General features: G+C 25.0%; 1 protein-coding gene across 2 annotated transcripts in view; it reads right to left on the bottom strand.

The window, feature by feature from the left end:
• Nucleotides 1-19,082, bottom strand: part of LOC129988117 (dedicator of cytokinesis protein 3-like) — a 54,322-nt gene that overhangs the window by 33,380 nt on the left and 1,860 nt on the right. For both annotated transcript variants that reach the window (XM_056096251.1, XM_056096252.1), the window contains exons 4-22: nucleotides 18,893-18,948; nucleotides 18,243-18,339; nucleotides 16,723-16,871; nucleotides 16,378-16,462; nucleotides 15,076-15,111; nucleotides 12,547-12,692; nucleotides 11,913-11,994; nucleotides 8,104-8,164; nucleotides 7,900-7,965; nucleotides 7,715-7,796; nucleotides 6,422-6,513; nucleotides 6,167-6,289; nucleotides 5,726-5,850; nucleotides 4,825-4,923; nucleotides 4,646-4,709; nucleotides 3,309-3,412; nucleotides 1,547-1,775; nucleotides 980-1,077; nucleotides 274-366 (exon numbers count right to left, since the gene is read on the bottom strand). In XM_056096251.1, the coding sequence (XP_055952226.1) occupies nucleotides 274-366; nucleotides 980-1,077; nucleotides 1,547-1,775; nucleotides 3,309-3,412; nucleotides 4,646-4,709; nucleotides 4,825-4,923; nucleotides 5,726-5,850; nucleotides 6,167-6,289; nucleotides 6,422-6,513; nucleotides 7,715-7,796; nucleotides 7,900-7,965; nucleotides 8,104-8,164; nucleotides 11,913-11,994; nucleotides 12,547-12,692; nucleotides 15,076-15,111; nucleotides 16,378-16,462; nucleotides 16,723-16,871; nucleotides 18,243-18,339; nucleotides 18,893-18,948 (1,887 nt within the window). The remainder of the gene's footprint in view (nucleotides 1-273; nucleotides 367-979; nucleotides 1,078-1,546; nucleotides 1,776-3,308; nucleotides 3,413-4,645; nucleotides 4,710-4,824; nucleotides 4,924-5,725; nucleotides 5,851-6,166; nucleotides 6,290-6,421; nucleotides 6,514-7,714; nucleotides 7,797-7,899; nucleotides 7,966-8,103; nucleotides 8,165-11,912; nucleotides 11,995-12,546; nucleotides 12,693-15,075; nucleotides 15,112-16,377; nucleotides 16,463-16,722; nucleotides 16,872-18,242; nucleotides 18,340-18,892; nucleotides 18,949-19,082) is intronic.

Here is a 19,082-nt window from a genome sequence, read left to right as displayed (position 1 = left end):
CAATGTTGGCCAGATCACGAATTGGCCGATTTCGGGCTTTGGCCGTAACATATTATATATATATATATATATATAATAGGACTGAGCCAATAATAGATTGACAATTTCACAAAAAATTATTACTATAATCGATAGTTTGCAGTATCAAAGATATTGTATAGTTTGAATACAATAAGAGAATAATGTATTGAAAGCAGTACACAATTATGCCAAAAAATAAGATTAATGATTTAAAAACAAAGAACTTCAGATAGATGAAATCAGCACACTTACTAATACTTTAAACACAAGCCCTGAATTAGATGTAGAATTTCCATCACCAGTAGAAAACATGGAGAAAAGAGCATCTAATATGTCTTGCAAAAACTGAAATGAAAAGGAAATTTTAACAAAAATGCCATGAAAAATATATCAGACAACTGAAACAGAATATCATACATGAAGTAATATAATATGTAGAAAATTACAATTTATGCAAAAATTAAAAACCAGAAAGACAATTCATAATATTGCGGTTAAAAAGGAATATAAATGCTAACAATAGATATATAATAATTTAAATCCACAAAACGAGTAATATAAAAATATCAAGCCAATTGTGATCTTTTATTTAAATATACACTGCATGTTTGTTTGTGTCAATTTAATTATGTAGCAGAAAAAAAAATGAGAAGCAAAATTAGCAAATGAATAAAATTTTTATCTTTTATAACAAATTATATTGAAGTATAATTTATGTTACATTTTGCAAAAACTTACTTATAATGCACTCAATAATAAAGTTTAAGAACATTAAAAATGATGTTAAGATGGGTGAAAAATAATTTTCATCACAAGTCTGCATTGTATCTATTTAGAAACTAGATAATCAATACTCAAGCTAAATAGTAATAAAATGCCAAAAAAAAAAAAAAAAAAAGTAAAAAATATAATTTTACCAGAAATTTTTTTTTTTACAGTTTTATATTTTAATACAAACCTTTACTATTTCTTCTCCATTAAGCTTCATCACTTTATGCAATGTATCTTGAATTCTATCTGGATGCGCCTTCCACTTCAATAAAGCAAGAAGATCGCCTAAAAAACATAAATTTAAATTCTTTTAGTAATGTTTTCACTTGATATCAGATAGAGAAAGATTAACAATCCTGGATACAATTTTAGATAGTTTTAAAAGTTTAACAAATTTCTCTAATTTAATCAAATTGTCACACATAAACAGAAAACCTTAAAATATCTCTGCCCTTCAAGCTGATTTGAGAGGACTGTTACAGAGTTCTTGTACTCAAGGTCCTTAATCTCAGGACATAATAGATGAATAGAGTTATTGCATGTCAACGAAATTACTTAGTAAATGGTTGTGTTTAGAAAATAAAGGATTTACTTAGGATATTAACGTATTAATAAATTAGATGCCCTTCGAGCTGTGTTATTTGTTAGAATAAGAAAATTGCTTAAGATAGCTGCATGTTTTTTTTTGGGGGGGGGGTGAGAGGGGGCAATTATATAGCATGGTATAAAAAGATTTTCAAACTCATATACTTACCATTCTGGGTAAGTTTTGTTGAGCATAGCAATGTTTTTATGTGAACTGTTTCTCGGGAGCTGCGGGCGAAGAACTGTCCAGTTACTGGGTTGGGAAAGGGAGGAGGTGAAGGAGGGACAGGGGCATAACTGCTGGAGATACTGTTTGGAGTAGTACCGCCACCTTCTTTAGGTCCACTTGGAAGACTTAAATAAGCTTTAGGATCTTGCAGTTTAGGCCCATCTTCACACTATAAGAAATTTATTATAAAATTTTAATTAAAAATTATTTTAAATTGTAACCATGAAATGCAGTAAATATAAGGAGAAATTTTTAATTGAAGCACATTTGTTAAAATTTAATACAATTTTTAAAATCTAATGCTTTCACTGTCACTACATGCATGACAGTCACTAGTTATTACTACTGAATACTTTAATTCAGCTTTAGAGCTAAATAAAGTTTTGATCTTCAATTTATGTTTCAATAAAATTGTTTGGATTATGATAAATTTCAAGCAGAATTTGAAAAAAAATAAAAATACATGAAACATATCACCTAACTTAAAATTCACATTTAAACAGTCTTTGCATTTATTTGACACTTGTAAGAGAAAGTATCAATATCTCAAATTAATCATAAGAAAAAAAAAGTTTTCAATTGAAAAAATGATTTAGTGCTTCTTATGTAAACAGTTCAGTTGAATAACTCTGATATGAAAATTTGTAGGCATATTTTAAAATACAATTTTCAAAATTTGCATATGTACTGTATCACACAATATCTATGTGTTGAATAAATTGTTTCACTCTGAATATGACTTCTAACTACACTGTCATTAAATATAAAAAATATGTTTTATTAATCACTATGGCTGTAATATTTTAAAATGTGTAACTGAATGATATTAAAATACTGTTACAATGATTACTTAATTATACTAGCATGAGTTTCCGGAGAGCAGATTTTATCTGACAAAGAGTCTTTGAACTCATCAGAAAATAATTATAAATAAATAAAATAATTCAATAATTCTTTTTTCAAATATTTCAAAATATCTAAAAAAATAAAATTAGCACGTTATACAAAAATTTTAATTGCAAAAATTCTTGAGAAAATTATCTATTGTTTTAAGTTTTCAAAATTCAATAATTATGTTAGTTTTTTACAATATATTAAATAGTTACACAATATTTCATTCTGTCTGATGATGCACCATTTTTTCCTAATAATCATTAGAAAGCAAAAAAAAAAAAAAAAAAAAAAAATTCTATTATATTTCAAAATTTAAGCTTCGAGACACAATAAGCTGCTATTGCAATGATCTGCGTATTAAATTTTATAAAGTAAGTCAGACAGATTTGTCTAGAAACAGCACATACAATTACAAACACTTACTTTTAAAAATATTAATAATGATTTTTATTGATCAATAATGAAAAAAAGATAAATGGAAGCTTTAAATAATATATTTAAACTTCCATTCAAAAGGAGACTACTTTACTAAAGGAAGACATAAAAGAGTTTCTTTTAAAATCCTAAAGTAAAATAATCTTAAGTAGCTATCTCCTTAAAGAAACATTTTTCATGCATATTATTAATTAGAAAAAATATTATGTATTTTCTTATAAATTCTAAAATAAAATTTAGATATAAAAATAAATTTACATTCTAAAATAAAATTTATATGTAGTTTTATGAGAGTTCCAATATATGTTATTATAAAGAGAAAGTATTAATATATGCAATAAAAAATTGATACATAAAAAAGTTATCATATTACCTTATACACATAAAGTTCATGCGTTCCATTTTTCAGTATGGTTCCTTTATCATCCATCAATTGAATGAATGAAAATCCTAGAAGTTTCTTCTCTTTGTCTCTTGCTGCATCAGAAACAGATATGGTTTTAAAATGAATAGAACATATTTAAATATAAACTATTCTCTATATGACTCTATAGGTAGTGTTAAGTTGTTAAAAAGAAAAGCAGGAGTGGGAAAAAATTTCTCCCAAAAACTTTCTTGAATATTCTCTAAATAAGGTGTTATCTCCAAAAAGTAAAAAAAAAAAAAAAAAAAAAAAAACTTATGGAAAAAAAATTCCCCAAGAAAAAGTGTGGACTTTGATAAGTTTTTTTTTTTTAACAATCAATCTCTGGCATGAAGTTAACTGCATCAGAAAAATCAAATTTGTGTTCAAAATGTGTTTTTTTTTCACCCGATTGAAATCAAAACTTAACACAGGATTACAACTATAGTTACAAAATCACATACCAAATTTAGCATATTTAAATCATAGTGTTTTTGAGTTATAGTGTTTACATGCTTTTGTAAGTACTGACCAACAGATGTCTTTTTAAATTTGATAGATGTCCACAATATAGAAGTTGAATCTGTGTACCAAATTTTATCAATTTTATTTTTTTCTCTTCGTTTTGTAGTTATCGTTGCATTTTATATATGAACAGATGTACAGAGAGACTTCTTCTGAATAAATTTTGCTCAAAATTTGATAGAGATCTGCAAATATGGTACAAAAACTATATATCAAATTTTATCTATGCAGCTCAAGATGCTTTTAAGCTAAGTTTGTCACAGACACATTCCAAAATTGTCTTTTTCAAAATCAAGGAGGCCTAAAACATGGATATTCACCAAAATCTCAAATTTTTTATGGCTACAATGCTTTCTCTATATTTTCATATATAAGAAAGCAAAAAAGTATATTGAAAGCATGTTTATCTTCCCGACTGTTAAGAAATATGAAATGACAATTAAAATAAAATAATAGCTTCTTTATTTAATTGAGAATTATTTTATCAATGCTTTTTTTTTTAATTTCCTATAGTTTCTTGGTAAATATAGTAATTTTTCTTTACACACTACAAATATGGGGCATAAAAAGTGCTATGTCATGTGATATTTATTTCTTGGTATTTTGAGCATCTCCATAGGTGACAAGATAGCAATATAAACATTCGCATAAAAAAATAAAAAAATTTTTTAAATAAATTTAAGTAATTTTAACTATGATCAAATATGTTAAAAAATTAAAAACAAATTTAGAAGCTTGATATTTGATACTATACCTATACTCAACTACCTATAGGAACTTACTTGAACAATGTCTGTATTCAATTCTTACATGAGCACCATCAAACTTCTCAATGGGCACAGCAAGCTGATCAAATAGAAAATTTCAATCAGATCAAACTGCAAGCAACACCAGTTAATTAAATTAAGTGTTTTCAGAATTTCCATTCCAAAAAATATATTTAAACAAATTATCAACCTACTTTGATCATTTCCACCCATCTTGGAGTATTGTTATGATACAAAACAACAGAGTGATACTTGGAGACATTTTCATGACCAGAACCAGGATTTATACATTTCTAAAAAACAAACAAAAAAAAGTAGCAAATAATTAACAAGCCAAAAGTTTTTACAAAGTTTTATTCCAAACTTGTTATGAATCAACCAGCATTTCATTAACTTTTGATTAACATTTGAACCAAAAAGATAAGACCAGTTTGTTATAAATTTTCTTGAGCAAGCTGACAATGATAAGCTGCATTTGGCAGAAATTATTGAGAGTTAAAGTTTATAAAAAGTTGTATTTATAAAAAAAAATAATATTGAAAATAAAAATTTATCAGTTTATAGACTAAATCACATCCTCTTAAAATTAAAAAAATTAAATTATCTGCCCCAACAGTGTTGACTGAAAATAAACTGCAGTTTAAGAGGTTTATAGTAAAAATTACCAAGAAACACTTTTATACAAATTACATATTTCATAATTAAAAAAAATGGAAAGAAGGATACCCTTAAAAAGAAACCAGAATTTAAAATTATATATATATATATTTTGACAATTAGTAATGAAAAAGTAGTAGCTGCATTTACACTCTCTAAATACAATGGTGCTTTTTCTGTTTTTTACTCTTATTTTAGTTTTTAGTTTGATTCCGAAATAATTTTAATTTTAGATTGCTTCAATAATAGGTTTTAATTTCATATTGCATATATTGCTTTTTGGTTATATATATAAGCATTACGACCTATTAACCTATATTATATAGGTTATTTTTTAGAACTTAAGAGAAATGTAACTTAATAAAAATATAATGATTCACATTCTAACACATTTTATAAATAGTATATACATGATTTATAACAATAAATAAATTTTACTTCAAGAATAAGTCCTTCAGAATTAACCAGAAAAACTGTAGCTTCTATATTTTTCCCTGTTGATTTTCCACCTTTTTCAAAATCTCCCTTTTCTAGTGTTAGATACAGATCATTTCTAACATCACCTAAAACATTTAAATTGTACATTAAAGCAAAAAAAAAAAAAAAAAAAATCAACAGATACTAAAAATTTATAATATATAAATTTATTGGTGATGATATTTCAAACTTTAATGCATTTGATAATCATTTTAGATTACATTTATCATATTATATTGTTTAAGAAATGCTTTTATATTGTTGGTTTACATAAAAATAACAAATAAACAAAATATTTAACAAAAACAATACTTTAAATATTAAAAGGTAAGTAATGATAAAAAAAAAAAAAACTTTTAAAAAATAAGTAATATAAAAAAACAAAAATAAACTTTCACTTACCAGGCATAATAACATCAGAAAAACCAAGTTTATGAGTAATAATTAAATTTTTAAAAAGCAAAGGCGTTTCTTGTTGAAGCTGCGACAATTCTCCATTAAAGAGCCGTAAAGATAAAATTAAACCTGAAACAATTAAAAAAAAAAAAAAAAAAAAATCAGATGTTTTCTTTTAATATGATTACATTAGTTAGCACTTCAAAATTTAAAAATTAAATATATTCCAAAAGACACTGAATTCAGTATACAAACACTTACCGTAATTTTGCTGACCAGAAACAACATTAAATTTGTTGCTTAATTTTTTGATAATAAATTCATGTAATTGACTAAAATCACTCTCAGAGCACCTATAAAATTTTTTAAAATGTTAATTTCTAACATAGAATAGAAAATTATAAAAATTAATAAATACAAATTAAGAACTGAAAGTATTAAATAATTCACAACATTCAGAAATATTTAAGTTTCAAGGCATGAAATTGGTAAATTTAAAATAAAATCTACTTCAAACAATGCATGCCATGAATTTCTATTTGAATATTTAATCATCAAGCTACAAGACCTTTTATAATAATAATACAATGCTGATATTTACCACCAGTGTTTTTGTTTGTTAAAATAATTAAATTTTAGTACGAAAGTCAAACTGAAAACCATACTCAATGTTTATATTAACTTTAGCATACAATTCCTCAATCATGTAATCTAAATAGAGTTACTAATACTTAATTTGATTTTAAAATTATATAATTTAATAAACTGAACTGGAAGCTTACTGCAGAAACTTTTTCAATTTTGAAATGAAAGTAGAATCAAAATAAATCAATAAGTCAAATAACTTTCAATTTTTTTTTTATATTTCATTTTAAGTACCTTCATTAATACCCATTCAATTCAATTGAATGGGTATTAATTAAAGATTAAATACTTGAAATATTTATAAATACACTTGTTGTGCAATTTTTTTATATCAAAAGGAGAAAATACTTTAATTCATACTAAAATAATCCTGTGTTATTTCTGTCTAATACAGCTAATGGTTTTTAGCATTTCTGGAATTTTCCTCACTCATGCCAAAATTTTCAACCAAAAAATCTTTTTGTAACTCCCTCCCCCCTCAAAATAAGGGAGGAAATGCATGGAAGACCAGAAAATGCGCAAATCATTTATCAAAAGCAAATGAGGGTACAATGATCTTATTTAATTAAAGGTAAGATAAATACTGGTATGATGATTTAAAAAATTACTTCAAATGATTAAAATAAGATTATTTTAATTCTTAACCAAAGACATGTAATATGCTGATGAAACCATTTTCTGAGAGAAACATTTCATAATACTCAAACTCAATACAGAATTTTTTTAAACTCTAATTTAACTAAATAGTACCAGTGTTTTCTTTCAAAAATATTTAAGTTTTTTTTTTTTTTTTTTTTTTTTTTTTTTACAGATTTAGCATATTTATCAAGCATTTTTTATTCTCAAACATATTTTCTCCATCATTTCAAATAAAATTTACAAAAATATTATTCTAACTCAAATACTTACGTATATACTTTAGATGTGAATTCTCTTTCTTCATCTAAAATTCCATCACCCTTTTCAGATAAAATATCACCAATGTTCAAAACTAATGATAATAAGAAGAAAGAACAAAGAAATTAAAATTTTGAAAATAAATCTAAGAAATATTCATAAAAGAATTTTGAATTTTTAATAGCAAATAGACATACCAGAACAGCCATAAGGCCTTCTATAGGAATGCAAGGCAGATTTCCTAGAGTCATTAAGCATTCGTCCTATTAAAGAATAGAAAATATCAAAAGAAATGCAGTTTTTAAAGTAAATATTGGAAATACCAAAGCAAAATTAAACAATAAAATAAATTACCATTTAAAAATTTAATAAGGAAAAAAATTCGAAATCATATTACTTACCGCTTCTAATTATATGAGCTACTAGATATAATTCTCTATTTAAATCAGCTTCCCCTAAATCCTAATGGGAAAAAAAGTAAAAATAAGGATAGAAATTTGATGATATTCATAAATTCTCTTTAAACAGCTAAACGCATTCTTCTTTTTTTTAATTCAAATCTCAAGCAAACAGCTTTCATGCTTTAATAAATTTATCAAGGTAAGGCCTTTTGTTATTGAAATTTTAATTCTTAACAACAGATTTTGTTTATCTATTTTAAAAACTTAGTAATCAGATTTTAGTAATTGATTGCTAAGAGCATTAATATTACAGCAGATAACATAAACAGAGAAAATATAGCTGCATAATATGAATTAAAATAAAATATTAAAATACAGGTCTTTTCATAGAAAAGAAACTTTTAAAAACGAATTTCTCGTTGTTTTATAAAGGATAATTTATCTTGGAAGGTTAAAAAGATACAAGACACATATAACAAATAAACAATTCAAATATTAAGCAAAATACACATTAGTTACTAAAAAAATCTTAACATAAGATTCAAATTGAATAAAAATAAATATCTAATTGAAAATTATATTTCAGAAATTTCTTTAATTTAAAAAAGAAACTTCTCATATAAAAGGTTATAAACTTCATATTTCAATCCTTTATATGATTTATTTGTCTTTCAATTATGGCAAACAAACCCAAAATGTTTGAAAAATAATTAGTCTTAAACAGAAACCAGAAATTTTCAAAGTAAGAGGATTAACAGGAGAAATGTTTTCAGATTTATTTCCCCCTATTTATTTCTACACTACAATACTATATATTACTGTCACAACTTTGCTTTTTTTTTGTACTCATATCCTTCGTAGATTTTATTTGGTTAAGATTCATATTTCCATTTTGAAGCTTTTCAAGGGTTATTTTGGGATTGACCAATTAATTTTGAATTGCAGTCAAATGTCAAACATAATACTAGAGTCCCCCCTTTTTTTAACTTCCCCACCATATCTGCGAGAGAATTTTTGACTTCAAATAGATGTAATGTGTACAAACAAGGTTAGAGAACAGTGATTCATGGAATCATATCTTGGACCTGCTGATTCATCTAGTTCTGTAGCTGAGATTGTATCATGAGTCTCCTAAATTTGATTAGGGTAATGTATATTTAATTCATCTCAAACTCTTTTACCTTTAAAAAAATGTAATGAAGCAGGTTAAAAAAAAAAAAAAAAAACCTTTTCAAACATATTTCTAATTCAGAGAATATTAACAATGCAGCATCTTAATTCAAATCTAGGACTTCTAATATAAATTAATATACCAATATATTAGAAAGGTATTCACAAATTCAGTATTATAAGTTTGACAATTGTATGTACTTCAACATATACTATTAGGAATAATCACTCTAGTACTTGTATTCATTAGCTAGCAATTATGTAATGTACTATATCAAAAGATTAGATTACATATACAATTCATGTAGAAATAAGGCAAGTAAAGATACTTAAGATATACTTAATCAAATATATTATTAAATAATCCATAATTTCAGCATTAATAAATTCAAGATAAACCAAATAATTATTTGTATAATCTTACAACCTCTTATGATATCAAATATACAATCTGTAAAATTACTAAAATAAATATTTTTATGCTTAGATTATGCAAGACATGATTTCTTCAAATTTTAAGAAACAGGGTTCCCTTTTTTATTGAAAAAAAATTATTATGGTGACAAAAGAAATCAGTGAATATTTTCAAAGATTCAAGGGCAATACATATTTTAAATATAAAAATGCAGATATAAATCAAATACAAATATGCAAAAATAAATATAAATCAAATACTTTCATCATTATTATTTTGCAACTACTTTCTTGTTTATTTAAATGAAGAACTATAAGAATATTTACTAAGCTCATCTGACAATTAATAAGCTAAAACATGCACTTTAAAATAGATTTATAAATCAAAATAAAAGTGCCTTTACTGTTAACCATGAAATGTCTACTACTAGGCGTTAATTTCACACAAGCTACCACTCAAAGTGCACTTCAAAAATACATTCATACCTTAGTTGAAAAAGTTGACTAAATCCCACAAGAATCTCTAAAATTAATTGAACCTATGCTTTTGAATGAAGGGAAAAATGTAAAAGAAATAAAAATCAACAAAATTTTATTTACATACAAAGAAATGAATTGTAAAACAGAATGCCATTAAAATATTTTTAATTTATAGCTTGCTGTGTTAAAACTTCAAATCCTAAAATTATTTTATTCTGCTATGCATTTAAAATCCATTTCCTTCTTTCATCTAATATGATCACAGACTTCTCCAGGGAAGAAATGGTTTCAAGTTTTCATCCTTATTTATTTTAGATCAGTTAATTCATCTGTAACACATTTTCTTTTCATATTTATAATTTTGGGATTGTGATATTTTCTAACTCGTGCTTTTGATAAAATTAGATTTTTTTCATACAATCTAAATTTTTTTTGTGGACTGGAAATGGTCAATACTACTGTGAAATGTTTTGAAGCATATGTTAAAAGTTATCAACTTTAATAATTTTATTTAAGAAAATTACCTTTCAATTATGACCTGACAAAGGAATATTACCATCAAAAATCTCCCACAGTTTCATATAAGACTTTTAATCTTCTTTACATTTTGATGAAAATTACCAATACTTAAATACTTCTAAAATCCTACTGAAATGCATGCCACATCAATCAAAAAAATTATTAAAATCTATAAAAATAAAATCCTTTTCTTTTTTATTGTAGTTTCTTACAATAAATAAAAAACAGAAAGAAAAAAAAACTTTCATTTTGTTATAACAAGAATGGGCTTGTTAGGCTATTATCCTCAAATCTAAACTAATACTCCTAGCAAGTATACAGTTAAGAGAGGATTTATACCAAATTTCATAAATAAAGGAATAAGAACTTCTGACATTTAAATAGCACCCCCCCCCCCTCTTAAAAAAGGCATTTTGCCCTATAGCGTCTCACACTAACTTTGACAATATTGGTGTATCTTTGTTTAAAAAATAAAATTCGAAAATGTTATTTACAGTCATTAGGCCTTGAAGCCAGTGATCATCTTTTTACATAGTTTGTGTTAAAACGAAAGTCTTGATGTTAAAAATAATTAGATAAAGTTTGACCAATGAAAAGAAAAATCTTAATTTGATAAGTAACTTTCAATCATTTGAAACATTTATACAATTTAGATCTTTGAGAAGAAAAACTTTATTCTTAACACATAGTTCCACATTTTAATTGCTCAATAAGAAACAGCTGCATTCTCTAGCTCGAAACTGGCAATTAAAAAATACTTCCCTCTCTCTTAAAATCTGTAGTAGTCCTTCTTACAAATTTTTGATCTTTGAATAATAATTCACACTTGATAGAAATAGATCAATATCCCTTATGGATACTATTTTGCAATATGTAAATAAATTGTTGACAATATACAGATGAAAACTATTCATTATGAGCAATTTTGAAAATTCCTTTAGTATTCCACCATTCAGTAAGTAAATAGGAAAGCATTTCATCAATGGTCTATAAATTAAAATAGATAATAGCTTTCTCAAATTCAATTTTTCCATAGAGTTACAAAATTATCATAAAACATCGTTGAATGATCCATGAAAGTTGAATAGAACCACAGGAGCCCTGTGAGATATAAATTATTTTTTTAAGAATTTCAGTTTAGGCAGTCATTCTGGGTATAAAAAAAATCAGAGAACACTCTAATAATCAAGGCTACAAAAATTGGGGAAAAATAGTAAATCACTTACTGTAAATATTGTACTGGCATTATTAAGTTTTTCTACAAAATGAGACATTCCATATTTTGCAAATCTGACTAGAAATCTCTCACTAAAAACAGAAACATTAAAAAAAAAATATTTAAAAAATCATTCATCAAAATAAACACAAAACCCTTCTATAAATTTATACAAATAATAAATCTTTTTTTTATACAATAAATTCAGTGTACTAAAATACAAAACAAATAATATGCTGAACACATTTCAAAATATTTTATGAGCAATTTTAACATGATTTCTGAAAAATTACAAAGTTCAATTTGTAATTAATCAATAGTGTGGGTAAAATTTATAAAACCACAGAAAAAGAATCAAATTTTTCATTTCTCTATTTACAATCAACTTCCATAACTAAGATGATAAAAAATGTATAAAAAATTAAAGTGTATTCAACACAATCAACCCTTTTGTAATGCAGAATTTTATTGAAACAATTAAATCGCAGATTGAGTAATACAACTTGAAAGTTTTTCTTATAAAAGTCAGTGAGAGGTTTTTAAAATAAAGAACTAATTATAAAACATATCTCTTAGAATCATTTTAGTAATATCAATTTAACTTTTGTGATTTCTTTAAATAAAACTTTCAAGTGAAGACTTACCTGATGGTCTCAGCCTGCTGAGCATCATAGAGAAAAAAGAATATCTCCATATCTTCTCCAAGACTGCAGCTGAAATCTCGCATAGAAAGATACAGATGATGATTAGGAGATCTTTTGACTTCCTTACGTTTAGTAGTTCCACGCCCCTGCATGGATTATAAGAGTAATTACATTTTTGCTAGTTAACAATAAAGAAACTATCATTAATAAAGAAAATTACAACAAAGATTATTCCAAACCAGATTATTATTCCAATTAACAGATTTTTATATAGAAAATATCCATTTATTATAATATCTAAATAAGAAAATCTAACTCTATGATTATATATCTATTGCCAAATTTAATAAAATTTTACAAAGAATATAATACCAACTTATATAATGCACATCAAACAAACTGCACTAATTAAATTTTTGAATCCATAGTAATATTGCAAATGGAAAAGGACATAATATTCAAAGATCAATATTAGTAAATACTAGATGAAGTGTATGTATACTGTCATCTAGTTTTCAGATAACATTTAACAACTCCAATCTATGGTAAAAAAATCAATGAAAGTTCATTGATTTTTTTTTTCATTAGGTTTCATGATTCATAGTTCAGTTACCTTACAGCAAACTGAAAAAGTAGTTCATTATTTTAAATTTAATATAGAAAGATTTAAGATAATCAATCAATACTTAATTTATAAACATTTTTATAACTCTTTGAAAATTAACATTTATACTAGTCCCTCCCATGCTAAATTTTGACAGATCTTATTTCTTACTGTGATTCTTTCCAAAGCCACATAAAAAAGAAAATTTCATAAAATAATCATATGGTCATGAAAAGAAATACTGAATAATGAAAGAAGATGCAGCTTTTTTTCATTCGTATAAATAAGATCACTAGTTTTATAATATAGACTCTATCTATGTCTATCAGACAACTAAAAATCCCCCAGAACTTTTTAAAATGCATGTCAAATTTAAAAGCTTGAAAATTTTTATATATGCAAATATATGTTTCTTATAAACACAAAATTTCAAGTAACATTAACTGTAATAGAGATCTGGATAAAATCTATTTTTGTCACATATTAAGTTTTTTTAAATCTTTTTATATCAAATCTATACTTATAATAAAGCTCAATGTGTGTGTGTGTGTGTGTGTGTGTGTGTTGGCGCTCTACAGGCCAGACCGTTTGACATACAGCTACCAAATTTGGTACATGTATACCTTGGAGGTTGGGAATGTGCACCTGGGGTTTCTTTTTTCGAATTTTTAATTAGAATTTTAATTATTAATTAAAAACTAACTTTCCCGCCAAAAAAATCTTCCATTTTCCCCACCGCCAACTTTTCCGCCAAAAAAATCTTCCATTATCCCCAGCGCCAAACGAGAAAGGCTTCTGTTTTTTTTTTCTCCCAACAGTAATGAGGCTAGGGTTAAAAATTTTCGGCGGATTATTTCAATCGGTTCTGTTTATTTTCTTAATGTTTGATGCATTTAAAATTAAACATTTTTAATGAATCAATCTTTCAGATTCATTCTGAAGTACTTTTGAATTAAAATAAAACAGAATAAAGGAAATTAAAAATTTCTAATCCGCTTAGCGTTACCCCAACTGGCGTAGAAAAAATCACGTATTTGCGTTACGTAACCGGCGAAGAAAATTCACGCATGCGCATTCTGTTCTGATTGTTGCCATGACAACGTTATCAATGGATGATTTAAATTATTTTTGGGTTAGTTGCATGCTTTTGTAAGTAAATTGTATTTATGTTAGTTATATATTTTTTGTATATGCTTATAGTTTTAAGTACATCGTTTTTTAAGTAGTTTTTTTTCAAACCTGTTTTCAACCGTTTATTTTAAACGATTCGTTTTATTTTCTTAGTGTTTGCTGCATTTAAATTTAAACATTGTTAATGAATCGATCTGCTCATAATGAATCTAAGAAAATTTTGTTGACCAACTCTTGAGATATTACATAAATTAAAAAAGATATTCTTTAGTACCCATAAAGTTTAAACGCTGAGTGACTCTATTTTCAGTAATCAGATTATAAAAAAATGCTTTGTTTCAGTAAAAAATATTATTATATTAATTGAAGATAAATTCTTTCCACTTTAATTTAAAGCATAAATTCTACGGGTGCTAACAGAAAATGAGAGAGATACATATTAAGTTATGACTGAAGGCCTTTATAATATTATGAATGAATTATATGATAATCAAAATTTGAAGTTTTAAAATATTTTGATAAAGAAGCTATTAAAGTAGAAATTGCATAAAATATTTAATTATTAAAATTTTAACGAACATTAAGATTGGCGAACCGGCTGGTCGCCAAAGGCGGCTAGTACTCAATGTAGAAAAATTAAATATTTTGTAAATTAAATTATTTATTTTAAATTAACAAAAGTAAATGAAAATTAAATATAAGATATTTGTTTTTTTTTTCTATTATATGGCAATATCTTTTATAAAAATCTGTTTAAAATGTAGAACAAAAGGATATAATATATAAAAACTCACCAGCAAGCCAGCCACATTTTCAGAACTTTGAACATGCTAGAAAGAATGAAGAGATAAATTATATTATTGTATTGCTAATGATATATTCAATAGCAGTAACATTCTTTAAGTATCAATAATGAAAAAAGCAAATCAAAAATTAGAAGACAGATATTGACAACATATCAATTACAGTAAAAATGATAATTTTTATAAATTCTTTCAGTTTTTTTTATAACAAATAACTATGTGAATAAATTTTTAACATATAATAAATTACACAATTGTGTTATTTATTCATAAAATTCATGAATGTAAACTATTGGTTTCCAGATAAATTTGTATTTTATATATTTTAACTATAGATTTGCAACATAGAAATTTCATGAAGTAATAATGAAGCCACATTACTAAGTTAGGAAAGCAAGATATGTCATAAGGATATATATTGTTTTGTTATAAATGTTAAGAAATGAAAATGTATTTTTGTATTAGAACAATGTAATTCAAGAGCAATGGCTGTATTTATAATGGTCACTATAAATGAAAAGTAATTCAGTAAATTAATGCGAAAATTCAAGAATGTATTTAAATTGTATTTTTTTAAAAGTCATTTTTTTTGAAAATATATCTATGCATTTTAAAAAATCATTTCCTTTAAATCTTAAATATGTAAATTTCACCTTTAGCTACAAGTAAACAAATACATATCTTAAGGTGCTATAAATTCTCAATTTTACTTAAAAACAGATTTTTAAATATCAATTCTATTTCAACAGAATCAGTATCAAAGAAAAGAAATGTTATGAAAATATGAATATTTTTTCTTTATTTTTTAAGAAATATGAATATTTTTTTTTATTTTTCAAATTCATAATGAGGCAAATTTCTTGTTTTTAAAGTGATAGTTCATAAATATCTACATTTGAAAAGTAGATATTTACAATATCGTAAAAAGAAATGATCTGAAAGAATGAGCTAATTGTTCAAGTATGTTAAAGGGTGACATTTTTGTAAGGGAAAGAAGGGAAGAACTTTAGCATATTTAATTTTTGTTTTTCAATGAAATCAATCATATGAAGTCTAATGTCCCTACACAAGTAATAGAACACACTTAAAATATATATATATATATATATTTGTTTCTGTAGCATTTAAGGAGGATTCTGTTGTTTTAGTAATTCAATAGTAGTGCAGAAAAGACCGAACAAAATATCTTATTATCCTTGCTTTGTTCAATAACTGTTCCCATCATTTAATAAAATTATATTAATTTTCAATGCATATCAGACATACATAAATAAATATGAAAAAAAAAAATACCACTTGATGAAGTGCTATTGGACTAAGAGAATCAGGGTCAACTACTTCATTATTGATTCGTGGCACCAAGTCAAGTCCAAGTTGCCTGAAAATTTAAAATTAATTTTAGTTTTGAAAAAATTAGGTAGAGGAATGCCGCATGTAAATAAATTACATTATATATATTTAATTTGTTGGTATAAAATAAATAATACATAATTACAGCATATAATATTCTTTAACAATGTTCAGAATATGTTAATACTTTTCAAACAGCTATCAATAAATACAAAATAATATATGCATTGCATATTTATTTACTTTTTCATAAAAAAGTAATTCAAACTAAATAATGAAATGGATTACCTATTTCCCCAGTCAATCTTCCCTGTTATTTGACACTTGAGTTCCCTTATTTGATCTTGAGTAATTGTGCCAGTAATTAGTTGCCGTCTCCATTCAATCAGATCTCGCATAACAGCAAGTAATTTATGAAAAAGAGAAATTTCACGGCGCTAAAAGAAAAATAATAACAATAATAATAAATATGACAAAAAATGCAGTATTTTTTTTTATTTTTCTGAAAATATATAAAAACAAAATATTGAGATAAAGAAATGACTTTGTAATGCATTTAATTTCAAATTTCAACATTAAGTTGTGATTCAGCTGTTATCTTAATACGTGGAAAATGCTTCATAATGCATGAAACACAGTATTTATGATTTTAAAACATTTGGTAATTTTTATTTGCTTTTCTTCCAAATATGTAATGTTAAAAATTTTGTATAATCATCAATGACTGTCTTTTATACATTTTCAACTCTCCTTTATAAGAGTGAATAGTCATTTTTTTTATACCAATAACCTATATTTTAAAGTTTATATGATGGCTTTAAAGATTTTGATTCTTATCTGAGGAAAATTATAGGAAATGCTGCTGAATATATCATTTCTTAAGATATCATGTCTATCTAAATATGTACTCTGAAAATTCATAACAATTGTTAACTATCCATATATAATTAAAAAAAAACATATAAAAATAGATGTAATATGAAATTTAACAACATACAATAAAGCAGCTATATTCATAAATAAAAATTATACCTGAATATATCACACTCAAATAAATATAATGCATTAGGATTTCATTTTGTGATGAAGACAGTGCTCCTTCCTCTCATTTTATTTACAGTGAACAAATCCAAGGTAATTTTTATAGAATAAACACAAATGTGTATTGTTTTATATATGAGTTAAGAAATTTATTTTTTATTAAATAGCAGAAATAACAAATAATCTTATTTTCATACTATATTAAATAAAATGTCAAAGAGTTTAATAATTTGATAGCTATACAAAAAAAAAAAAAAATAAATTATAATTAACAACAGTGACAGCAAATTTTGATTTATTAGTATTAATGTCCTATTTGAAGCTAAATGGGGTCATTTCAGATCAAATTTTATGAATATGAACTATATTAAGAGGGAAGGATTTCTTTTTTAACAAGGAATAATTTTTATGGGTTAGATAGAAGGCATAATTTTTCAGTCAGGATTTCAACTCTTCAAACTGGCACAGAATACCAGTAGTATATGGTTAGATCCCAAAAAAATTAACGTACATCAGAATTGTATACACAGCAAATCTATTGAAATAATAAAAGTTTGAGCCTATGAATCTGTAATCTCAAATCTAAACCTGCTAACAGGTAACTGAGATATTAATAAACACAGCAAAGAAGAAAAAACACAACTATAAAGTACATATTGAAAACTAAGCTATCATTCTCCCATCAAAAGATTTCATTGTTATAAAAATTGATTTTAAAAACTGCACTACAATGCATAAAAGAATTTAAACTGAGAATCAATGCATACAACATATAGTCTTTTCCATATAACATGCCATTCTCGGAGGACACAGGCCACTTCTCTAACTGTTGGATCTTCAACAGGAACCACTGTTTCATATAAGCTGTAAAAAAAAAAAAAGTAAGAAGTTTAAAGGATATCAAAATCTGTAATCAAGAATAACACGCTTTAGATTGGATTTGTCTGCAATTCTATCTTAATTATACAGCAATGATAATATGCTCACAAAAAATGCATTTAATATTATAGCTGCACATAAATTCAGTAACTGAAACAATAATTTAACAAATTTATTAAAATTAAGGAAAAAATATATAGAAGTAAAACTGATATCATTAGAAAGTTTTTAAATATTTTAAATGTTTTTATTGCAATAATATGTTTTAAACTGCTTATATGTTCTTATTGAAGAAAAATATTCAAGTTTTTGATAATTTCTTTAAAATTTTGAAAAATCTTTTCTAAGTAACAATGTATCAAATTTAGCATTTCTAAAGCTAACAGTCTTCCTTACAGAGCATTTTGAATTTTTTTTTCCCATCATGCATTTCTCATTACGAATTTACAGATAATATGCTTGCTTATAAGTATTATAAAATATAAGAAGCATAATGTAGTTAGTCACAAAGCAACACATATATTTTATAACTACATACCCTTCATTGTAAATATGGAAAGCTTTCAAATGTATATATGATGCAGGAAAGATGCCCTATAAATAAAAATAAATTGAATAATAATGCAAAAAAAAAAAAAAAAAGATCCATCAACATAATTTTAAACATAAATAAATAAAATTATTGATGACATTAAAATCTGTGACCATTTAAACTCTGAAATGAACCT

The sequence above is a fragment of the Argiope bruennichi genome, chromosome 10, assembly GCF_947563725.1.
Source record: "Argiope bruennichi chromosome 10, qqArgBrue1.1, whole genome shotgun sequence".
In the NCBI taxonomy this organism is placed as follows: Eukaryota; Metazoa; Arthropoda; class Arachnida; order Araneae; family Araneidae; genus Argiope; species Argiope bruennichi.
Note: the sequence above shows the minus strand (reverse complement) of the source record. Positions and strands in the feature narration are given on the sequence as shown.